General features: G+C 40.3%; 1 protein-coding gene across 10 annotated transcripts in view; it reads right to left on the reverse strand.

Annotated features, from left to right (window-relative positions):
• Positions 1–26,389, reverse strand: part of DYNC1I1 (dynein cytoplasmic 1 intermediate chain 1) — a 272,137-nt gene that overhangs the window by 15,614 nt on the left and 230,134 nt on the right. For 8 of the 10 annotated variants that reach the window (XM_073333889.2, XM_073333886.2, XM_073333883.2 and 5 more), the window contains 2 exons: positions 16,145–16,285; positions 10,344–10,469 (listed from right to left, as the gene is read on the reverse strand). In XM_073333889.2, coding sequence (XP_073189990.2) covers positions 10,344–10,469; positions 16,145–16,285 — 267 coding nt within the window. Of the gene's footprint in view, positions 1–9,769; positions 9,877–10,343; positions 10,470–16,144; positions 16,286–26,389 lie in introns of all 10 variants that reach the window. The other 2 variants (XR_012157549.2, XM_073333887.2) reach the window with 2 other exon arrangements.

Genomic DNA, 26,389 nt, shown 5'->3' on the forward strand with positions numbered 1-26,389 from the left:
ATCCCTGGGCTGGGTAATGTGGGAGGGTATCTGTGACCTTGCTCTTCCTCCTGCAGGTTTTACCATGGGGGACAGGATGACCCCCTAGTCTATTTTCTCCTCTCCCACAGCATCTGAGCACCTACTAGCAGTGGAATAAGCTACATTATTAACATCTGTTATATGTAGTTTGTTTGCTCTCCCTCTCCACAGGGGAGGATCTGGGCCTTTGTGGGGAAAATAGGAAACATGAGGCTGTTTTAAATGTGACACAACAACAAAAACACTTGGAGTTGAACCTTTTTTGCTTCTTTACCATATAGCAAAAGGACTAGGAGACGTTTTCTTGTTTCATATTAGAAATCCAAGTCTTGTCTCCTCTAGCAAACTCTCTGGAGACCTAGTGAAATGTTACATCTGGAGAACTAGTGACAAGTTACATCATAAGAGACTGAGAGCTAAGCAATTAAGAGTCAAAGGGCTTTTAAATCATACAGTTTAAAACCTGAATTTTTGGTTGTTTTTGTTAATGCCTCTAACTCGAATACCTAGCTAACATTTGAGAGAAAGGATATCTTTCTTAGAGATTCCAACTCCCTTCCTGCCAGTTAGGCATAAAGCTCACCTGAAACATTTCCCGAGACTCCCGAGGAGTCCTCCAGCAAAACCAGGGAAGGTAAGAATTAACATTCCTCATATTTATATGGTAAATAAGCAGAATATATTGTTAGAAACCTCCATGCATACAGATTTCAAGTCTTTTTAAAGAAACAAAAACTGATATACAAGGGTGCTGGATCAATTTGTACAGTGGGGGTGCTGAGACTCATTTAGCCAATCTGTAAACCCTCTATACAACAGAAAACACTTTGAGCCATGGGGCGCGGGAGCACCCCTAGTTCTAGCACCTATGCTGATATAAACACAATTCTGGGTTTTAAAAAAGCCTTTGGCAGATCACCTTGAAAACAATGGCAGATGTTTGAAGCTGCTCAAAGGTTTAGAACACTAGGAGGAGTCTGCAATGGATGTGGGTCAGCAAGGCAGAGTGCAGGTGAAGCAGTAAAAAGGACAAATCTGGAAAAGGAAGGGAAACACAGTCTAGTAGACGGGGCACTGGACTGGTACTGAGGGTATCTAGGTTCAGTTCCCAGTCCAGCTATACATGTATTGTGTGTCTTTGAGCCAGTCACTTAAGCTACCCCATGCCTCAGTTTCCCATGTGTAAAATGAGCATAATATTTCCCTAGCTCAGAGGGGTGTCATGAGAACATAATCCATTAATGAGTGTGAGGCTCTCAGAAACTATGCAGATGAAGGAGAGAGAGAGAGATTGAAGGTACAAGATAAATCACATTTTTTTACCATTTTAGATATGGACATTACTCCCATACATACCCGCACATAAGTATATTTGTGAATGGATATGAATAAGCCAGATTTGAAACTGGAAAACAGATTTAAACGTTAAGTTTTAACTTAATATAGTGTTATTTCTCCACTGGGGAAACACACCAATGCATCCAAAGTAACCTAAGGTAATGAATATTGTAATGAGAAACACAAGTATTTAGGGTGATAATGACTGGACTCTGCGCTACTTAGATCAGCTCACCCCCTATGGAGGCTACCAAAGCTTAAAGATTTTATCACTCTAGTAATCAGCAATGGGTAATGGCTTTCATAAAACACAGTAATTAAATTGACTGATTTCAAAACAGTGCATTTTTTTCATTAGGGAGTTCTTATTTAAGCTACTTCAAAAATACCTTTGTGAACACTGGATACATCAGTCACTGGTGCAACTATTTCTATTTAAATTATAAATAAGTAGGCATGAGATGACAAAGCTTTCTCTCACTTTTTCATATAAAGCAAAATGATCATTGCCTAAATGTAAACCATATGAAAACCATGCATTTGTTGTATCCTGTCTTTTCTTCCTCTATGAGCCCCCTCCCACCCCCTTCTTTTTTAGCCTCCAATTACATTACAACACTGGGGGGAAATTAAAATGGTTCTTCAAAACTTTTCGCAGCAACCAGTCTGGGTTATAGCTTGGTTAAAACATTGTTTTGAAAATAATAGGAGACTAAAGTCCTGATCCACTGGAATCAAATGTCCTCATCTGGATACCATAGATGTCAATGGCAAAATTCCCCTTGACTTCACTGGGAGCAGGATCAAACCCTTGGTTACTTCCACTTCACAATCATTTATACCCGGATTCTGCTGTTCATTACAATGATTACATTCTGACACTAGCTTTGTACCCAACCCTTCCTAGTGAAACTTTGTCTGAGTCACTTTATGTTACTGCTTGGCAGTACTTTATGTTACATATCCAGAATATGCACTTGAGCCATTCTGCTGTCAGACTTCTAAAAGTTACTTTTAATTCTAGTGTTTCATCTTGGATGTTTATAATAAAACGTTTACAAATTGTGGAATCCAGTGTCAGTACTGCAGCAAAAATGTCTTTCTTAAACCACTGTAAATCACGTCAGAGCCCTATCATGTCTCCTCAGGAAGGATCTACCACAGGAGAAAACTCTCCTGGAAAACTCCACAAGATGAAACATACAGTTTGTGATCTATCATCCCCTGGGGGTAGAGAGGCTTTTAGTTGCAGAGACGAGACCCTCGTTGTGACCCTCTGACCCCATGGATGACCCAAGATCCATGGTGAAATCTGTGAAACTCAGGGTACATACGTGGAATGCTAGTCCCTCTCTATGGTCCCCTCATCCAGTGCTCCCTGCTCTGAACCTCGCAATCCATAGAGCAGATATTTGGGGCTGATTCTGCTGCCATTGACGTCAAAGGAAATTTTATCCCTGACTTCAGTGGGAGCAGAACGGGGCATAGCCACAGGTGGGCTTGGGTAGGTCACGGCCCGCTATATCAGGCCCAGATATCAGCCTGTGTGAATGAAGAAGCTGGTTGTGGATCAGGAACTCCTGGCTCAATAGCAGGTGGCTCTTGGACTGTCTGCGGAATGCTGGGGCCAGCAAAGTGTGGAGAGCAGCAGCCCATCCAGCCCCATTGCTGCCTCCACCCAGGGCTGCAACTTCTCCCAGCCCAGACAACTTCAGCGAGAGCCGGGCCCCATGCAGGTGCCAACCAACCCCCCTGCCCACTCCAGCTTAACCCATGCCTGCCTGTGGGGCTAAGTGGCCTGCTCCTCTCTCCACTGGCCAGCTCTGCCCCCAGGCTCCCTGCACTCAAGTCCCTGGTCTAACCTAGCTATCCCCCGACAATCCTGTTCCCGGCATTCAAATGCGATATAATATGCAATAATATAGAATATATCATTTCACATGACTGGCTGTGACATCAGACCTTTGCTCATTGCCTGTCCATCATAAGTTGGGGCCCATCCAAATTTCCACTCCTAGCTATGCTACTGCTTACAACACCACCAGTTTGCCGGCATGATTCAGAGAGCAGCTACTTCCCCACCCGCTGGCCATGCCTCTCAAAATCATCCCCGAGGCCTGAGCACAATGTATTTACACAGACGGTCACCACCATCTTGGGGAGAAGGAGGAATGATTCCTCTTCAGGTTTTGATCCCTCCTTCCAGCTAGATTTTACCAATAGCTGCTCTTACTTTCTCTCTCCATGCTACAGTGTTGAAGAGATGATATACACCTAAGACTTTCCAACCCTTTCCTGAACTTTTTTTTTTTTTTTTTGGTAATTTTTTCCAAGCTTTTCAGCCTGCACATAAAGTAGTCAACGGAGTTATCTTTTTCTCTGGGATTCATTAACATCACAGCTATCAGGGACTGAACTGGACTGATCTGTGGTGGCTGGGTGAGTGGGTACTTTTTTTCCCTTTCAGGTAGCTGCCTTCTTGAATCCCAGAATCTAAGATTTGCTTCATTTTTAAAATAATAAAAACTCTAGCACTTATAGTGGCAAAGATACATTTCAGAATGTGAACCACATATAAACCAATGCCACAATGTATACCTGAGTCTGCAGAAAGCCTGAAACAACAGCGCTGAAAGAGATGTGGATTGCTCCTTTTAACTGTTAATTATTTCACTACTGGTCAAAGCATGCAAGAAAGGAGCAAGATTATCTTTTAATGAAGATCTGCACAGTTTACTGTGAATGCTTTCTCTTTTCGGTGTCTCCAGGGGGTGGAACTTGGTTTGTGGGTGGAGTCTGGGGAATATCATGTCTTACTTTTCTCCATTTGGATCCTGATTGCTACTGACCCTAACACTAACCTGTCTGATAACCCTGCCAAACAGATGCAACCACTGTTATTTCCATTAGTTAATCAGTCTAACGAAACAAGTCATATGTGATAATAGGCCCCTCTAAATTACAACTTCAAACACTCTTTTAGATCATAATTTCTCTCCTTGTGTCAAAAACGCTTTTTCTTTTTTTCCAAATTCTATGTTTTACTACCATCAACTAACAGATTATTGATCTGAAATTTCTATCTATTTCCCCCACCGCTATCAAATTCTTCCCCTGAAAGGATTAATGGAAAAAAGAAATAATGGAAGGTGGAAGAGAAGCTGCTGCTTTCACAACTGGAGCTACAAACAACATTCTAACTCAATTCAGATAAGCAGCAAACATTGTTGATAGAGAATATTTAGGACAGCAGCATCTGTGTAACATCATTGAAGCATGCACAGTTAGGTCTATCAATCAATCATCGGGGCATGTGAATAAATCTACAGTCAATGGTCCATGTTCTAAAATCAGCTATTACCATGTAGAGCCCTGGCTACTGAGTAAAGAAGCTGTAAGACAACAGAAGCCAAATTGACTCACGGTACATTTTACATACAGTCTTTTCAAAAAATATCTCTCAATTATAAGTCCTGTGAAAGTGAACTTATTCCGATCTAGCAGGAATGAACACTCATTAACGACTGGTTATATTCTCTGATTGAATTAAGTATGTTTAAGATCCTGTCACACTGAAAGAATCCGATTCCCCCAACCCTCAATTTTTTAAGCCATCAGCTACTGATCTACAAGTTGTTCTCAGAAACCACCACACGTACACATATATATGGATTATTTAAGTCTATTCTCCCCTGGAAGCATGCACATGACTCCCATTAATGCTAATGGGCGTAAAACACAAGCATGGAAGAGAAAATAGACCCCTCACTGTGAAAATAAATGTGTTCAGTTATTTTCAGACACGATGTCAAAATCAAACAACTAAAAATACGTGCTGTAAAACACAACATTATCTGGTTTAGCTGAAAATATCCCCATTATTTTTAATTCCGTGGTCATGGGTTCTGTCTCATTACCCATGTTTCTGCACTTGTGATGTCATAAAGATCATCGATTGATAACCTGTCAAAACAGAAGGGCCTTATCCTAAAGTCCTTACTTGGGCAAAACATCCATGATCTCAAAGGGAATTCTGACTGAGCAAGGAATGCAAGTTTGGGCCCTAGATCTGAGGTTTGCAGATAGGCCATATGAGGCTCTCTAAACACCATATATTTTAATTAGAAATCACAGATGCAAATTCTATTGCTCTCTAGAAGACAGAATAAAAACAGTGATGGAACTAACAAGATAAGAACCTCATCGCTTTAATTTGATATCAAAATAGGTTTCCTGCTCTGTTCCAAGCTTGTCATGTCAGTTTTGTGCCCCAGTTCATTTGTACAGGAAAAGTGGATTTTATTATTTTACGAAATATGATTTTAAACATGATTGTGCTTTTGGATGATGTTCAACTCAACATATCTTCTTTTTTCAGTTCATAGATTCCAAGGCCAGAAGAGACACTGTGATCATCTAGTCTGGCCTCCTGTATAACACAGGCTACAGAACTTTCCCACAATAATTCCTTGAGCAGATCTTTTAGAAAAACATCCAATCTTGATTTTAAAATTTTCAGTGATAGCGAATCCACCAGGACCCTTGGTAAACTGTTCCAATGGTTAATCACTCTCATTGTTAAAAATTTAAATCTTATTTCCAGCCTGAATTGGCCCAACTTCAGCTTCCAGCCATTGAATCGTGTTATGCCTTTCTATGCTATACTGAAGAGCCCATCTATTAAATATTTCTACCCCATTTAGATACTTATAGATTAATCAATTCACCCTTTAACCTTCTTTTTGTTAAGACAAATAGATTGAGTTCCTTCAGTCTATCACTAATAAGGCAGGTTTTCTAATCCTTTAATCATTCTCGTGGCTCTCCTCTGAACCTTCTCCAATTTATTAATATCCTTCTTGAACTGTGGGTACAAGAAACCACCATTTAGCAACAATATGGCCAATCCAATGTAGTATCTGGAATGTAACAAGAAGAATAGGGTAGGTTTTAAAGACTGGGCAAATACGAAAAATATGGTATCTGACTATTTTGTAGGATATGAGCATATGTAGGATCTCTGCAAAGCAGCCTGCTGCCTTCTGAGCGATGTAATCCTAGAGACTCTTTCCACTTCAGAGCACAGTGTACCCTGGCACTAATGAATGCTGATTATGACTCACTATAGTTAGGGGTGAATTTTAAAGGGCCCACGGCCTCAAAAAATCCAGATTTCTCTGCTAACAACTCTGTTTCAAAAATCAGCCACTGAAAAAGAAGAGAGGAGCCATGCGGCAACCACTTGGACTGAGACAGTTTAAAAAGATGAGCGGGGAGGGCAAATCCCAATAGATCAAGGCACAAGGGGGGAGGCCACTGTTGTCCATGATATGCTGAAGAAAAGAGGAAAGCTGCCGAGGAGCACTCCTGCAATGGAGACAATGCTCCTGATTAAGGGCCTGTTCCCATTCAAAGCAATAGCAAAACTCCCATTGACTATACTGGTGCAGGACTGTTCCCGAAGAGAGACACTAAGCCCTGCTCTACGCTGTGGGGGGATCGAACTAAGTTATACAGCTTCAGCTACATGAATAACGTAGCTGAAGTCGACGTACTTAGATTGACTTACCATGGTGTCTTCACCACAGTGAATCAACTGCTGCTGCTCCCCCGTCGACTCCACCTGCGCCTCTCGCAGAGCTGGAGTACGGGAGATGATGGGAGAGCACTCGGGGGTCAATTTATCGTGTCTAGACTACACACCATAAGTCGATCCCCACTGGATCGATCGCTGCCCGCCAATTCGGCGGGTAGTGTAGACATACCCTCAGATGCTCAGTGAGGAATAAATATCTACACAGCTTAGACGATCTATCCGGGCAGTGTGAGGGCAAGATGAGTTTAGATTAGAATTAGATAGTCCAATAAGTATAGAATTAGTGGGTTGTGGTAAGATTGTCAGCTTGCTTTCTAAACATCTTGTCCTTACGTTGGAATTTAGTGACTCCTCCTCCCAGTTGAGGGTGTCACCAGGGGCATTTTTTTCAGACTTGAGGTTATAGGCACTCCCATGCTCTGTGTGGCAGGATGAGGAGAGATGAAGGGAAGGGAAAGGAAAGGAGGGACAGGACTGGAACGGCAAGGCAGTGAGCTCCCAGCCTCAATACGCTTTTCCCTACTGTATCGTCTTTTGTCAGCAGGCTTCATTTTACTTCTGGATAAGGCAATCTGCTAGGAAGTCAGTGTCCACAGTTTGCACCACTGACAAGGCTGCAAACATATTTTCCTACACCAGACCCTTATTAAGAGCTTGATCCAATGATGTCATTGACTTCAACAGGAGTTAGATCAGGCACTAAGTGTACCTACATCTGAATTACTTTTAAGAGGACTCTTTATGAACTGACATGGGGGTGTAATAAATTAAGCTGCTGTTATTCACTATCTTCAACTTCTGTTCTCAGGGCCACCAGTATGAAATCCTATTAGTGATTTAAACTGGCACTCTGATCGCTGCGTATGTCTGCATCTGACTTAGGCTAGCTCTAGTAACTCTTAGGGCATGTCTACACTTGCAGATGTAGAGTGCTTTCAGTTAAACCAGCCTTCGTAGAGCGCAGTAGGGAAAGCGCTGCAGTGTGTCCACACTGACAGCTACAAGCGCACTGGCATGGCCACATTAGCACTCTTGAAACGGCCACAGAGAGCAGTGCATTGTGGTAGCTATCCCAGCATGCAAGTGGCTGCAATGTGCTTTTCAAATGGGGGGGGGGGGGATAGAGCGTGACAGGGAGTGTGTTGCGTGTATGTGGGGGGAGAGAGAGTGGGTTTTGGAGAATCTGAGAGCATATCAGCATGCTGTCTTGTAAGTTCAAACAGCAGCAGACTCTCCCCTCCCCGCCAACCTCACTCTCTCTCACACACAGAATTCCACAGCAATGGTTGCTTTGTCTTGAGGCAGATAAGCAGCTGGCTGTCAGAAATGGAGCTTTCAAAGGGCATTTCCGTATTCCTAGAGCGAGTTCAAAACAATAAGAAGAGTGGCCACTTGACTTAAGGGGATTATGGGACATTTCCGGAGGCTGATCAGAGCACAGTAATGCAGCACCTCGTTCATACTGACACCCGGGCATTTCAGCCAAGGCACAACAAGCGTTTATCTTCTCGCCAAGTGGAGTACCAGGAGCGCTCTAGCCATGGAGTCAGAGCACTCTACGTGCCTTGCCAGTGTGGACGGGTAGTGAGCTAGGGCGCCTGGGGCTGCTTTAATGCACTCTAACTCGCAAGTGTAGCTAAGCCCTTAGTAATGACAGGAGTTGCCCTGCTAGGGTATCGGTAACCCTTTGAACCCCTTTTTAAAAACAGAAATGGGAATCAACGAGGCAGCAATTGGGGGGGGGGGAGAAAGGGGGAGGAATCCTCATTGTTCCTCCATTTCCCCATATGTAAAACGAGGAAAACGATACTGAATGAAACAATGAATTCACACTGCTGTTGCTCTCTTGAGTAATGTTGATCACTAATTTGGCTCCTGAACCACTGAGGTCTGAGTATCGCTGGTCTTCATTATACAACACTGATCTGGACTCTCAGACCTGAATACTGATTACTCTCTTTTTACAAGTAATATAAGTACGCCTTTATTTTTCATGAGGAGTGTATCCCTGAGATTAATTTTGCAGGTAGTATTTTTCTGATTATGCAGAAAAAAAGAAAAACAATATAAATATTACTCCCTCTGGATAAAGTACATTTTCTCATGATTAATCTTGCAGAGAGAAACAACCTTATGAATGGTTTGGTGTATGATAAGTCAAAGAGACATTTCTATAGCCTGTCTAGACAATAGACAAGACCGGACTATACTGTCATTGCAAATATTGCAATAGTCTGTCATATCACTTAGAAAGGGGGAAAAAAACCCATCACTTCAGAGAAATAATACAAAAATAATAAATAAATAAAATGGTCTCCCCTGCCAGCACTGTAGTGGACATTTGAGTGTAATAACTTTAGACAATTTAGAAATTATATAGCAAGAAGTTTCAGCAGCCATTTGTGAGGAAAGGCACCTCCTGCACAAGCATATGCAATCCAAAAATATGAGTCATGCTCAAGCAACTTTGCTCTGGGCCATAAAATCACTTTATGCAAGTTACAGATAATACTCAATGCATTCTGTAATGTTTCCCTACTGTGTAGAGATGGATACCCCAGTATCCTATCACAGATAATGATGAAAACAAATTCTCTACATAAAGGCTGATTGCTCAGAGATTCACCCTTGACTATTCCAAAGAATCGTAATGCAGCTGAACATTTCATACTGCATTCATCAACAAAGAGACAGGCTCCATCCATGCACAACATACTTCAGCTTACTTTTTGTATGTAGTAGAGGAAATTGAAAACAGCCTTAAAAGACGGAATATGTATCCTGCTATTTCACACCACACAAGCATCTGCTAACCTCCAAACCACCACCTCTCCATTTTCTGTTGTTGGAGCCACTGTAAATATTCAGGCAATGGTATCAGGGATACTGAGTGGTGCTTTATATGTCATGATGAGAAAAATCTGTATTGGTAGATAAAGTGGAGTCAGTCATGAAATATGAGTTACTGAAATGCAAAAGGTGAATCCTAGAGGGGAGTGTTTGGAATATTTTATATTATATTATAATATCTATCTTTTGTACCTTTTATATTGTAATGTTTTATATTCTTCTATCCCTAGTAAATGTAGCCAAAAACCAAACACTTATTGACAATAAAACTATAAATAGTGAGAATAAATCACAAGACATTTGAAAAAGATTTCTTCTTCAGATCTGGAATTAAACAGCTAAACTTAGCTGTATTTAAAGGTACATTTCAAAGTTGTGTAGCACTCCAAATCAATGACACCATTAAAAACCATCTGGATCACCAAAGGGAAGTGTCCTTCTCATGCACATAAATGTATGATGTTTTCTAACATTCAGTGGTATGACAAATATTGGAAATATTAATTAATTAATTAATTAATTTTAAAAGAACAAGTACCTCTCCAACATCATAGATCCAGATGCGGCCTTCTGAATCTCCAACTGCTACCTCTTTACCAGCCTGGGCCCAACGGACACGATTGAGGGCAGAAGCTCCTTCAATTGTCACGCTGGCTGTTGGAACCTATTGCATCAATAATAATGATGTTAATGAAATCATGCTGTGAGTGAATCAAATATGTCAGTTTAGAATGTTATTGTTTCAGTGGATGAATCACAAGTCCCTTAGAATTACATGAGGTAACATACATCCCTTGTGTAGGGGGAGAAAAAAAAAAGATTAATTGTTTCTTCAGTCACATGCTCTACTGAGGTATGGGAGGTGGGAAGAATGAGACAGACTGTTTGGGAAGGGTACGGGAGACTTTTTCACAGTAAATGGTACAAATATTTTTTCCTGGCTGGAGACATGCAAAACCACAGCAGCTTGTTTTTCAGTATGCACTGACTTCTGATCAAGAAGTGAGTTAAGAATCAGCTGAGTGTCAGGAATTCATAAGCTTAAAGATAGTATTAAAATGGGGTTTGAAAATTCACAGAATGGTAGCAGCGTTTATGAAAACCATATTTTACTGACCTACGTCAATGTTTTGGTTTTGCATTTCAGTAGCAAGGTAGGACAGAAACAGAAGAAAATCAGTTCAAAACAAGATGTTTGTAGTTTCCATACTATTCTTTCCTTTTTTTTTTAATTCTTCCTCAATGGTAGGCCCTTATGTGCTTCATGCATAAGACTCTCCATTTTCAGTTGTTACCGATTTTTACAAAAAAAAATCCCAGGTTTCACAAAAGCTATTATTCTGTTTTTACTGATTTTCACCCAATTTTAGACCACTGATTATGTTACAAAAACCCAATACATTTCATTAGGTAGATGCATTTATGTTAATAAGTCTAAGTGTAAATGCAAGACTGTCTGTTAAAGTAAGGCAATGTGGTGGAAGATACACACATGTGCACATGTACGTACTGTTAATGTACAGTTCATGAAATAAACCACAGCGTTAAATGGCATGAGGTATCAGTGAGAGTTGGAAGCCGAGCCTTTGCAGACTGCCTGGGAGACTCCAGCTACAGTCAATAACTGTGCACAGTCACCCGTGCAGCAGAACAATTACTGTAAAGCTGTGCTATTTACCTAGCACCTCAAGATCTGGAAACTCACTCTGTCCCTTTGTTACAGACTCTGACTAAAGGCTGCAAAACCAACTAATACTTCAGAACAAGTGGGTTGGCATGCTAAACCCTCATCCCTGTAAACTACTGCACTATAGTGCCCTTGAGCCTCCCAAGAGAAGTTAGAATAGATCTGCTTACACAGTAATTCAGAAATAATGTTGGATAGCAATCAGAAAGCAGATTACCGCATCTTCTTCCCTGCCCCCACCCCCACTCTGTAAAGACGGTATTGAGATGCAAATAAGCCACTGAGCTTCTCTCTTCATTGTTTCAGGCCCAAGGTCCTATCAGTGCTATATGACCAATGAAAGATGGCATCTGTTGTAATTCCTCATCTCAGGTGTATTATTTGGTGTGTTGGAATCAGAGGTTTCAATGTGAGTTATTAGGCCAATTACCTGGCATAAAAGTAGCAATAAAAACTATCATGTGATAATATGCTTCATCCTCCTCATCATTGAAGTCTCTGCAATTCTTTTAACTCCTAAGGCTATGTTAATTTTATATAATGTATAGGAAAAAATCCTCAAACAGACAAAATTGAACACTAAAGCAGTTACTTAATCCATTTCATCAGTTAGTTTTGTTCCTCAGAAAATTAGTAGATCAAAAATATATAAGTTCTTTCAAAGGAGTATGTTTCAGACATAAAATTTTAGCTATACCTTTCAAAATGCTGAAATATATACAGGTACTCTACCTCTGCTTTGGGTTAATATAGCATTATTCCTGTGTTGCACAGAAAAACAAACAAAGGGCATGTTGACCAATTCAGGGTTCTATAAATTAAAATCTTCTAATGGTTTAGTAAAAATCATTCTCACACAACAAATTTATCTAACAGCATCAAAGCAATTGTGAAATAGCTCTAAAATATTTGAATACACCTCCTTTTTTCCTTTTGTACAAAGAGATATGTAGTCATTCTACATTATCTTAAAATAGATTTGACTGCTTTGAATAATGATAGTTTAAATTACACACACCTATTTAACATTTCAGAGATCTGAATTTACCTTATAATGGTTATATGACACCACAGTTATGTTTTTAAAGTTATATTTTAAAATACTTTATAAATTATCTAGAGTTATAAACTGACACTTGTCAGATTATAACCATTTTTGCGTATGAATTTAGCAAATAGACTGAGAAATCAGTCACCGAGAAATCAACAACTAATTCACCTTTTAATTTTTGTTGCTTATGTTGTGTTAAAAAAACTGTTTAGAGATATCTTTCATATCTACTTAACAAAATAAATGCCATCTACATAGTTTCAGAGCCAAAATATACAAGACATACAAAAGAAAATACTGTTGAAAGCAACATAATAGAGCAGCAAAGTGGAAAAATATCAATCATTCTTGAACAGTAATCAATAGAGATGATTGAACAATAACCTGGATGCTGATTCTACCTTTAAGCCAGGCAAAAAAAAAAAAAATTTTTTTTTGTGGACACACTACTGGGAAATCAAGATCTTCCATCCTAAATTTAAATGAAAATCTGACATACTGGTACATCTAAAAATGTTATACAACTTGCAGGAGAATAAAGAAGTGTTGGGGAAGGGGGGGGGTTAATGTTAAATAAATCAAATATGATAACTTTCATTGTTATTACAAAAACCAAATGTTATCCACAAATCAGAATGATACATGTGATTAGTTCAGCCCTTTTTAAAGTTTGATTGTGATAATAGTCAAAAGATTATAGCCATTTGGATCAAAAAGCATCTAGAATGACGGCTAGGTACTGTTAAAAAATCATAATGAAAAAAATAATTATAGAGAAGAGGACTAGTAGAAATTGTATTATATTTCAAGAAATTGGAAGGTTTTTTGTAAGTTATCAAAAAACCGATATGTTCTCCATCAGTTTTCAAAATAATAACAAAACATTAATGCAGCTAATTTCCTAAAATCAAAGAAACAAAAACATAATTATTAATAATAATAATAGCCAACCTTTTATATAGCACTTTTCATCAGTAGATCTAATTAAAAGCCATTAATGTATTTGTCATTTTCCTCTATCTGTATTTGACATCTATTACTAGAAAGTTTTGTTTGTTTAAACACAGCTAAAGAGTCCCACGAATTTCCCAGGTTAGTCATCTCATTTTTATTACAATGACTAATGAATAAAACTCTGACAAAGATTTTTCATTAGTAAACAGAATAATTTGTTCAGATTCTTTAATAATCAACTATAGAAAACCATTATAATCTAATTTTAACATACCAGGCAAAGGGTCAAAGAAAACATTGATCACCTTCAGTTGTAATTTTTAAAAGAATTGTGCAGGGTTTTCTTTCACTGACTCTATCTGATCTGCTTTCGTTGCGAATCCAAAACCTCCCATTGATTTAGTTGCTGCTAGTTTATGATTTCTAGACATTTTCAAGTTATTCCATCACTGCTTATTAAAGAACTGGAATAGTAATTTTTTCTTCAGAGATCCAAAGTCAACCCTCATGCTGATGTAAATCTGTAATAATACCATTGACTTCGATAGAGATTTATACTTATATGAGAGCTGATTTTGACCATTATGAATGAATATTCTTTGTGAAACTGCTGGTGGCTGAGGGTGTGTACAGAATGCAGGAACAAACTCTGAATTCATTTTTGTGGATGCTCGTTTGCCTTTTCTTACTCAAAATGTATCTGTAAGCCTGGTCATCTAGGGCATGATCCAGCTTACTGACTGCAATGGGAGCAGAACCAGGCAGCTCATGGTAATTATTTGTGGTGAAATTCAGGTGCCACTGAAGGCAACAGCAAAGTCCCCACTGATTTCAGAGGGGTCAGGATTTTACCAGAAAGGGTTTTTTTTTTTTTCTTTTTGAAACTTTAACAGGTTTTTATGTTGTTAAAGTGGCATTAATGAGAACACCTGAAGGATATGTTCCTCCCTTCCCCAAAAGAAATTCTGAGGAGAGTCCTCCTGGATATCCTCCAGCTGTATGCTTTCTAATTAAAAAGGCTGCAGTACTTCCTGCTCAGAACACTTCAAAAGGCATGGCTGCTCCACGTGACAATACAGTTTTCAGCGTGTGTTCCTCTTACCTGTCCACATTTATTTATGGCCAAGCAGCACTGATTTGGAGACCATAAACTGTACTTGTATTTTACTTTGGCTGAAATGTATATCTATCATTGTTACATGAAAGACATAGTAATAAATGAGCTAACTTTAAAGAAATATTGTAGGAAATGGGGAAAATATTGGCATTCGTTCTCCTCATTTGTTTTAGAAAATGAGAAGAACTTGTCCATTAAAATGTGACCTTATTTTTATGCTGATTTTTTTGTTTTGTTTTCTACTTTTGCACTATGCTATTGCAGAGTATTGAAAACAAACAGTTAGTGCTCGGGTGATGGAAAAATATGAATCTTGCTGGTATAATCAAAACACACTGGTCATTTAGAACAGTGATGATTCTTACAGCAAACATTCGTCAAAGAAAAATTCAAATCAAAGCAAGATTGTACTCATTCAATACCTAGAAATATTTTTAAACATCTGGAGTCATATTTTCAGATTGAAATTATAACAGACACAAAAATAAAGAGGAACATAAAATTCATACTATCTATACTTAGGAAGGAGGCTGCTTGGTTTTTAAGTACAGTATTTGCTACTTCATCTTTGCAAAGAGTTCTCTTATTAGCCCTTTCTGTTTCAATGGGGTTGAAAGAAATGTAAGAGGTGGTGGGAAACACATGGGCATCATTAAGTTCCTAGCAGGTTGGAGGTACTGTTGCAGGGCTGTCAAGCTGTGACAATTTGCGGGAGATTTGGGGGGAAAAACAATTATGAAAGAGAGTTAATGTTCCATTGAAATAGACTGAAGACATAACAAACGAAATATAACAATCATTCATAAATAAATAACAGTAATGAAATAAAAACAATCCTTCATCCTAAAAGTGAGTGACTTACGAAGCTGCCTTAAAATCGATCCCAAACTAGGAGGTCTCACACTCTACATGAGACAGACTTGGCAGGTCTGTGGTGTTGGTACAGGGCTGTCAAGCTGTGACAATCTGAACGAGGGAGATGGTGAGATTTTAAATGGCTCACTGAAACCGTGTGCCAAAAGGAAAAAAAAAATCACAAAATGGGAGAGATTTTAAAAATCTGCCTTGACATAAATCCAAAGGCAGGGAGTGTATCCTTCCCAAATAAGCGAAACATTATCTATTTGCTGCTCTGTGCTTGATTTTTTTGAATGGGGAATGCATTATTTCCCTTCCCCCGGAAATTTTAACTTGCACGCAACATACAAGGAGCCTTGAACCACACCGAAGGGGGGAGGGCGGCGGGGGGAGATTCAATGTTCCTTAAACGGACAGGAAGAGGGAGCTCAGTGTCCCCTGAAATGTACACAAGAAGGCTGGAGCCACGTCTGCTGAAACACACAAGGCGGGCAGGCCAATGATCTTTGAAACGCACAGGGAGTGGGGAGCTCCATGTCCCTTGGAGGGCACAAGGAGGAGAGCGTTTGGTAGCGGCAGGCAGAGAGGCAGGGACCTAACAGCCTCTCTCTCCTCCTCTCCCCCGCCCCGGCCGGCGCAGGGTTAAGGGCTCGCCCCGCCACCCCGCCTCACCTCGGTGTCATTATTCAGGTTCCACAGATCCAAGCGCCCCATCCCGTCCACACAGGCAAAGAGCGCGGGATGCACTGGTGACCACATGACATCGTAGACATAGTCTGCATTGTCTTCAAAGGAGTAGAGCGGCTTGTTGTGCTGTAAAGCAGAGAGAAGCATGAAGACTTCGTGGCGCTAGTCCTGCCTCGGGCTGTCTGGCGAGTCTAATTAAAAACTTTGCACATTTACCAAGTGTCATAAAACTTCCCCAGATGAAAGGTCCTTGCAGAAGGTGGGACTGGAGCTTTAATGGGGCAACAACTGTCCAGTGGCATAAATAAAATACAGTAGGGCGGGGGGGCAAAGGGGTGATTGGGTGGGGAGCTGCTGAGCAGGCTCAAATAGAGCTCGAGACACTCCACACAGGTACGCAGCGCGGCTGCCCCTTAGCGCCCGGGGCTATTTTGGGACGGGGGGGAGTCCGGGCGAGGGAGCGCTTTGCATGTTGCTCACACAGAAAGATCAGGTTTGTGGGCTGACCTGATAAGGGTCACGAGATTCCCAGGGAGCAGCCGCCCACAGGGGCTCCTTGCTTGGAAGGCAGCGACTGCCACCTAGCGGCGCGTGCATTGTTGCCGCGGCCAATTAGCAGCCTTTGCTATTTCCCAGTTGCGCCGCGGAAGACAGACAAGGGGCATTGCTAAGGGGAGCCACCGACTCCCGGATGACGCGATAGCAAAGGGGTTGCCTCGCTGAATTCATTGTCTGCTGCTTCATGGGGTCATTTCGACGGCTTATACTTGCTCCCCCTCTGAGAGTGCCTCCTCTTCTTTCCCAGGTGATTCAGATTAGTCTAGTGACAGCTGGATATTCCCAAACTGGTTACAATTCAATTTTAAAATGGGGGGAAGGCGAAGCAGGGAGACTGTAGTTGCCACATAAATTAAGTGGTGCAGATCTTATTTGAAGCGAACATTGTCATTTCAAAACACCTTAAAAGTCAGAGGCAAGTTTGCAAGTACACCAGAAATAAAATGTAATTGGACATAATGAATTATTCATCGCATCTGGCTTCTCTTATTCTAATTTTTGCATAATGGTTTCACTAATCCCTGATCAATTAATGTAAAATGAAATTTAAATGATAATGAAAACTCCAGAGATAAGAGAAATTAAGTATCCTCAGAGTCTGTGACAGAAATCTAAACAATGGGATTTTTAAAGAAACGTCTTCTACATCCACTCAGCTGTCTGTAAGAGCTCTTTGGGTTTGGTTTAATGCCTTTGCAAGCAGGGTATGATGGAGATCTGAAGAAAGAGAACATAAGAATTCAAAGTTATGATTCTACCCTACACTTGTAAAGGGACTTTAGTATCAGGTAAAGTATTACACAGAAGACCCTTAGAGAAACAGGGTGGGTGAGGTAGTATCTTTTATTTGACCAACTTCTCTGTTGGTAAGAAAGACAAGCTTTGAAGTGTAGGTAGAGCTCTTCTTCAGGCTTGAAAGCTTGTCTCTCTCACCAACAGAAGTTAGTCCAGTAAAATATATTACCCCACCCGCCTTGTCTCTCTGATATCCTGGGACCCATTGGGCTACAACAACACTACATACAGAAGACCTTTGCAAGCCTATTTTTACACTAGTTTTAAATATTTGGGGTTTCTCAAGAAGGTCATTGCAGAATACACCCTGTCCTGATAGTAAAACAAGGGAAAGAAAACATAAATTAATGCTGAGAACACATGAAATAGCTCATGCAGTTGTAATTATTTGCTAATAAGCTATTGATAACTAACCAATTTGCATATAAAATTGTGGAATTTAAGGACCTGATCCAAAGCCAATAGAAGGACTTCCATTGCAGTAGGCTTTGGATCGGGTTCTAGAAGAATACCTTCAAATTAAAAATAATATTTTTAATTAACAGTTTCTTACCTGCATTATTAATATCACCATTATTTCTAAAAGTGAAGGAACTGAATTTTTACTTATTATGCTGTTTCTTTTTGCATTTTATTAATTTTTGTCAATAAAAATAGAATGGTCAGCTTCAACTCTACTTAGAGTTTACTTCTTGTTTGTTTCATTTTCCGTCATCCTGCATTACACACTGCTACAGTGTTTAGGTTTTATATATTATATACGTATGTGTGTATGTATATATTCCTCCACGGTGTCTGTGAAACTGCCAAGGAATGTATGTGTTTTCATTGCAATATAAAAAGAATTAATAAAAACATTCTATTCAGCATAGGTTTTATAACAGTATATTTGCAGCTTTAATTACATGACAGTGTCTTTTTAAAACACAAAGGCATTGGACACTACTTATAGGCCTGCTTTAACTCTGTTTGAGTCAATGGAAGTTTAGCCACTGACTTTCAGTGGAAGCAGGATCAAGTGTTCACATTTGGCCTTATACTTTTTTATTTCATAAATGTAACAAATATTTTGTTTTATTTTTAAAATGTAAACCACTGACAATAAAATGCAGTTAGAGCTCTAGATGAGGAATTTGATGTGTACTCTTTCTAAAAAGTTTAAATATTGTCTTCTGGAGTCTTAGTGTTGCAAAAACAAACAAACAAAAATAGCAAGAGCAAATTCTTTCCCAAATAAGGAAAAGCACATGAATGGATCTATTGAAGTGTAAATGGGAAGACATGCATGCTTAAAATTAAGCACACGTGTGTTTCCAGAACTGGGGGCTAAGTGATGATCAGGGTTTTGAGGAGACAGAAGTATTGTAAAAGGTACTTGGGAGCTAATATCTTCAGCTGAAAGCCCGCAAATAGAATTCAGAGCAGGTCACACAACTCCACAATGTCTACAAAACACATACACAGAGCATGCAGTATTTTATATTTTCATTGTAAATTGTGCTGTGTGTTTCAAAGATTTCAGACATAAAAGTTTGCTGGAGAAAACTTAACAGTACTATAAAATAAAGTGTTTAAAGGAAACAAAGTCCACCCAATTGCTGATAGGCAAATATTTTTCTCATGCACAGAAAATACACTACAAATACAGTACTATGGACCATAAATGTCACAAAATGCCATGTGATTAAGAGGCACAAAATCTATCCACAGTAGATTGCAATCAACGTTTCATTTTTAAGAAATACTGAAATTGGATTTATTCTTATTTTATTCTGTCATTCACTTTTTATGGCCTTTTAGCTCCAGCAATATATTTACCAAATAATGACTAGCATGATCCAGAGGATAAGGTACTGAAAAGAGAGCAGGAGACCTGCGTTCTATTCTTGACTCTGACTACTGGGTGACCTTTGGCAAGTCACTTCACCCTATATGGCTCAATTTTTCCAACTGTTAAGTGGGATTAATGATACCTACCTTCCTTTGTACAGTGCTTTGAGATTGATGGATGAAAAGCACTGTCTAAGCACTAAGCATTATCATTACCATGATAGTGAAGATCTAAACATGCAAAACGGAAGTCAGGGCTAAAATCTGGACAGCCAGAATAATGTGCATTTAAGAAGCATCCAAACCATTCAGAAAATGAGACTCATATTAATGAATTTGAATGTGGGTCTGCATGGGACAGGAAGATAAGCAATACCACCTGCTCAAATAGCCAAGGTAGCCTGGTTAACCAATCACTAGCTTATTATTGGAAAACATGTTATGGGAATGTAAGTCTGTGAACTGCATCCCTTCATTTGAGAAGAAATAAATACTGGGCAACCTTTCTACACAAGCCACCAGTAAGGCCCATGCTTAATTTTACGCACTCTGAGTAGTTCTATTGACCTGAGTGGAACTACTCATAGTGCACAAGTGCAGGACTGGGGCCTCAGACTTTACTGTAAACCCACTAACTAAGGGCCCAGGCCTGTCAACTCTTAGTCATGTGAGTAGTCCTTACTCCTATGAACATGCATTTGCAAGATCACATTTATCACTACAAACCAGTTCTTCTAGGAACTGTTAAAATGTGAGTCCATGTAAAGTTTATTTTAACACCATTTTAAATTGCTTGAACTTCTGACTTACAAGCTGTAAACCTACCATATGGCTAATGTTATGAAACAACTGGAATTGAAACTTGATGAGCTTGCATTCTTAAGTTTCAGCCCCCATTATCATTCTTACATACAGAACAAATAGATGAAAGCAATGTCTTGAGCCAAATCCACTTATTTTTGAAAAAGGCAATTTTGGGTGAAATTCTGACTCTGCTGAAGTCAATGGGAGTTTTACCATTGATTTCAAGAGGACCGGGATTTCAGTATGCCTTTGCTATACTGGCAGATTGCTTCTCGCTGGCCAATTGCACTTGGGCCATGTTTCTTCAAAACTGCTGAATTCATCAGCTAAGCTTTAGTGGGGGTTTTCAACCTTTTATTTTTAAAAACATCCTTTTATTAAGTCGGCACTTTTCCATTGCCTACTACACTATGCATTTTTGCCACTGATTTATTTTAAAGGACTTTTTTTCTCAAACAATTTTTCTTGCAGCTCTTACCTATATGTAAATGACTCATTACAATATTATATCAAATGATAAATTTGAATCTCATTATTCAAAAAAGTTCAAAACGTATTATCCTTATCTTTTTACTACAGAAATCAGCACATAGCTCCACCGATCATACCTGTTTTATTCTGCATCACGGAAGGTCCCATGACTGTGCCTTAACTGCATCGCAGACTGATTTACAATTTACTCAGTTCATCATCCTGCCTGCGGAAATGTTTTTGTTCTTTCAGAGAAAGGCTCTGGGACATACTGGCAGCTATTGGCCAGAGTTGGCTTTATCTGGCTGACATTAGGAAGAATATAGAATCATAGAATCATAGAATATCAGGGTTGGAAGGGACCCCTGAAGGTTATCTAGTCCAACCCCCTGCTCGAAGCAGGACCAATTCCCAGTTAAATCATCCCAGCCAGGGCTTTGTCAAGCCTCACCTTAAAAACCTCTAAGGAAGAAGATTCTACCACCTCCCTAGGTAACGCATTCCAGTGTTTCACCACCCTCTTAGTGAAAAAGTTTTTCCTAATATCCAATCTAAACCTCCCCCACTGCAACTTGAGACCATTACTCCTCGTTCTGTCATCTGCTACCATTGAGAACAGTCTAGAGCCATCCTCTTTGGAACCCCCTTTCAGGTAGTTGAAAGCAGCTATCAAATCCCCCCTCATTCTTCTCTTCTGCAGGCTAAACAATCCCAGCTCCCTCAGCCTCTCCTCATAACTCATGTGTTCTAGACCCCTAATCATTTTTGTTGCCCTTCGCTGGACTCTCTCCAATTTATCCACATCCTTCTTGTAGTGTGGGGCCCAAAACTGGACACAGTACTCCAGATGAGGCCTCACCAATGTCGAATAGAGGGGAACGATCACGTCCCTCGATCTGCTCGCTATGCCCCTACTTATACATCCCAAAATGCCATTGGCCTTCTTGGCAACAAGGGCACACTGCTGACTCATATCCAGCTTCTCGTCCACTGTCACCCCTAGGTCCTTTTCCGCAGAACTGCTGCCTAGCCATTCGGTCCCTAGTCTGTAGCTGTGCATTGGGTTCTTCCGTCCTAAGTGCAGGACCCTGCACTTATCCTTATTGAACCTCATCAGAATATGGCTTAGTGCATTCTTTGTTTAGCGGAGAATCCTTCCCCATCTCCCTCGCATACAGAGGGCCCTCTCACAATGGAACCAGTATGCTCACTGAAGGGGGGGGGGAGAGCAGGATTTGAGGAGGTGTAGGGAGGGGCCTTTCTTGGATACTGTTGCATGAGCGAGGGTGCTCAGGGGATGGAGCCAGAGGGGCCAGCACTCTGAGGAACTTGTCTTCTGACTCCCACAATGTGGGAGCACCAAAGAGTACTCTGGCTGCCTCAGCAAAACAACCACCACATTCTGTTCAGAATATCTGAAGGAGAATTAAGAACATCTAATCTGGCATCCTATTCTCATATCAACAGTTAGGGAGCTAACATCCACCTTAGATCATCTGCTGGTAGAGAGGGTGGAGTAATGATGTAGGAATGGAGACTGAGACCCAATGAGATACTCAGAGAAAAGCGGAGGACTGTGTAAAAGCACCTCACTGACAGCTAGACAGGAGAGGAATCAGAGCTTTTCAACTAAATCTTGAGCCAATGCCCATTGAAATCTTTCATTGGATCAGGCCCCAAGTTGTTAAGGAAAGGACTATAGCTTGGGCTGCCTGTAACCTGTGCACTCCAAACGCCACGAATAAAGCCTTGAGGAGGAATATTTTGCTTAGGGAAATATGTTGCTGTTGCTGTTTGATTAGGTGGCTCACTCACTCCCACATCTGACTTAGAAACACAGAAAGTCTTGGATTTCCTACCGCCACCATTCTGTCCCCCTTTTCTCTGCCTCCTCTTCTCCTCTTTTGCCAACAGATAAACTACTAGGCCTCGTAGTAAGCCTCTCCTCTTCTATGGTGATGGTTATGGCTATGCTCCTCCACTTCTGCAACTATTGCCCGAGTCATTCTGCAGCACCCCCACCATCTTGCTCCTCTTCCTGCTCTGTGCTGTGGATAATAGGCAATGATGATGGAGTGGGGAAATGAGGCAGGGATGCAGGATCTAATGGATGCAGTTACAAAGGATCATGACCACAGTTATTACAACACCATGGGTATCACTGGAAAGAGGAAGGAACATTCGCGATCAGGCCCCTCAAAGCCCAGTTGTTCTTTTTAAAAAATAGAAAATACGATTTCATCACGGGGTGGCCAGTCTGGTATCACACTTGTGCTCGGGGAATTATTATGCCTTCTCAGCAGCCCTGTTGTTTCATTCTCAACATGCCACTTGCTAGAATCTGCACTCTGGAGGGTGGGGAATACTGACAAATCTCTAATGTGGCCAAACAGCAGTTTACACTGAGCCATCAGGATTAGTCTTTGTGGCTGGTAGGATCAAGAGGTCTGCAGAGTTTTTCTGGGTGAGCAACTGCAAACTCTGAGCTTAATTATTACTGAAGAGAACCCCATCTTGTAGGATTCTGAACACATTTCCTTTCCTTCTAATAACAAAATATTTCAAAGAGCACAACTGGGGTTGCTGTATTTAACAAGGTAGAAGATGGAGGGAAAATTTTGTTGATTAGGTACATTACAAATTTTTTATTTTTTTTAATGTAGTCTTAATTATTCTGAAATACTTCATAGTTGCAGCCTGATTCTGTACCACTGTAGTCAATGAGAGTTTTGCTGTTGACTTCAATGGGATTGGGACTTAATTTTGTGTCAGTTGATGAATCCCTAACACTAACTTCTGCTCTCGATATGTGCATGAAGCTTCCACTGATTACAACAGAATTTACACAAGTGCATTCTCAGGCAGAATTTGGCCCTTTTGGTTTAATACACCAGCCCCACCTCTCACAATATTCCTATTTTATTTTCTTACATGGAGATTTGTTCACAAGATGCTTCATAAGCAAGAAGAAACAGGGTTTGGAATATGCCTATCTGCCGAAGCATATTTTCCTGTCGCTATTTAAAATACAGTTACACCGAAAACCAAAATCATGAGAAACACTTAATGTGAAAAATTCAAGGCTGCCTTGAAACCACCTGACTTCACTTTGGTTTTGCTCCTTAAAATTACCTAGAAAATACCATAATCTTCTTTTCGTATGGCTGGATGAGAGCCAGACCTCTGGCTCCAGAGGTAAAGGGCAAAAACTAAAAATCCTGTCTGAACAGGCAGCTCCACCCTCTTCCCCAAGTCAGTTTGGCTTTTTGACAAAAAGCGAGCTCTGAAGCAAAATCATTCATTGCTTTGGTCTTGGACAAAATTCAAATTCCTGAACTCACATGGCAAACAGAACATTTCCATGAAATCCAGCATGATAACGTTATCATCTTTTGTTTTAATCTATAATCTGATTCAGTGAGCATATGCAGTGATTAGCAGTTTTAATTACTTCTGTTAAAGAGATGAAGTCTTAAATAGAAATATACTTCTTAGGGGCAGATTAAGGAAGGATTCTTAGTGCCACTGGATCTCAGTTGGCAATCTAGGGGATGTGATGTAGCTGTCCATCCATGAAAAAATAAGGTCAAATTTGCCACTGGGCTAAGTGGACACAACTCCACTGTAATCTGTGGGAGACTGGAGGATGGTCAAGGAGTCCATTCAGAGAGAGAATGGGGACAAAGTTTTTTGGGGTACGTAAGTTCAGAGTCCAAGAGGGCTGGAAGGAGTATGTGCAAGACAAAAGGAAGCAACATTTTGTGGGGAGCATCAAAGTTTCAGTGGATTCAGGTCACTTAGGTATGGTCTATACTCTAAAAGGTTGCCAGAATAGCGAAAGTTATACCTTCTAGTGGAGACACAGCTTATACTGGCAAGAGTGCTTTTGTTCTTGTGTCTACACTAAGGCTTTTGCTGGTATAGAAATGATGTAAAAAAATACATCACCCTCCTAACTGACATTATATACTGGTAAAAGGTTGAAATGTAGACCTGTCTCACCCCACCCCTCTTTCTGCTGTGAGATATACTCCAAGATAAAGATTTTTTTTTTTTACGATTAGTAAAAGTTATGAATTACAGACCTGAGCATGCAACCCTCACTCACCCAAATAGTTCCAGTGGCCCTAATCCTCATGTCAGGCCCAGGGGCACTTAGTGTAGGCACAAGGGGGGGGGGCAAAGGTGTCTTTATAACACCTCTGCATTTCCTCAGTCCATGAAGCTGTCTGGGGATGAACTGGTTGTAGGCACAAGTTAGAGCAGTCCCTGGGCTATAACCTACAGCTGCCTTCGAACACCCTCAAGAGCCATACTGGTAGTCATGGCTTGCTGACGCACAATGTGCCCCAGCCACACTTCCTTCCCCAGCACAACTCCTTGTGCCGAGGGCTAATAAATGGAGGTAAAATAGAGCCCACTATACTAGCTTTCCACCTCTCAGGGATTTCCCTTTGAAAGAGGAATCCTCAGCAGGCCACCTAGGCCATTTTCAAGGAATCTTTGCAACACTTGAGCTTTGCAAAGCAACCTACTGGGGCTGAGGATGATGTTTATTGACCCTAATGGGTCAATGCATGAGTGAGGATTTCAGGATTAGTCCCTAAGGATATGAGTTAGTACCAGTAATAGCATAAGTAATTAGATGGGTTTCTCACACAGCTCTGCCAATACTTGGTTGTGTGGACTTGTGTGGACTCAACTTGGTTGTGCGGACCGTCAAGGCCCCCGCTGAATTAACTGCTTTTCCTGTTTTAAATTAAAGATCTGTCCACTCCTAGAACAGAAATTACAAACTGTTGTGGTTTTGTGATATGGACAAATGTCCTCTAAGGATAGGAGGAGCCCTCCCAACTCAGTTTCAATGTCCCTACCTAATGCCACAGAGCCTGAACCAGAGTTTCCAGAGCTGAAAGGCTGGTGTGCTTACCTGCTGTGCGAGTTCCGGTAGCTCCATGAAAAAGCATGAAAGCAATAGCTTTGGTGAGAAGGCACATGCAGGGAAAATGAGATATTAATTATTAAAGCAGAAGGTGAGTATCCCATTGGAGTATTCAGTTCCAGGCAATTTATGGTCTAGGAAATTATTAGAAATTAAAATAAAAAAGGAAAAAAATGATGCAGTGGAGTAAGTTCTACGTACTGTACCATTAGTACCAACCTGTATTCTGTTTGACTGAGAAAAGGAGCCTTTTTGCTTAATAGAATGTCAAGTACAATTGTTTTAATAGATTCATAGATTATATGGCCAGAAAGGACCATTGTGATCATCCAGTCTGACCTGCGGAATACAGGCCATAGGACTTCCTGAATTAACACCTGTTTGAACTAGTGTTTATGTTGTAGAAAAACATCTTGCTTTTAAAATTCCCAATGGTGGAGGAACCACCACCTCTCTTGATACGTTGTTCCCATGGTTTTGTTAAGTTTATTGTACTTTTATCACAAATACTATTTACTTTTTTCTGTACTTGTATCAGTAAATGTGAGTTAGTCGATAAGAAATCTAAGGTGCTGATACTGACTACCCTTTGTTTAATTGGTATTATACTAGATCAAATCAATGTCAGCTAATCAGATTTCTAGATCCTTGTCCAATAATCCCTTGATTATCTAGAAAAGTAAAAATTAAAACTATTACAAATCTGTGTACTAGTAAACTTAAAAATATGGACATTTTATGAATAAATTGTTTTCTTATTGACTAACTCACATACTAAGTCGATTTTTCTGATTCATCCTGCTACAGCAATTTCCATCGGAGTACGTTTG

The sequence above is a fragment of the Lepidochelys kempii genome, chromosome 2, assembly GCF_965140285.1.
Source record: "Lepidochelys kempii isolate rLepKem1 chromosome 2, rLepKem1.hap1, whole genome shotgun sequence".
Taxonomy (NCBI): Eukaryota; Metazoa; Chordata; order Testudines; family Cheloniidae; genus Lepidochelys; species Lepidochelys kempii.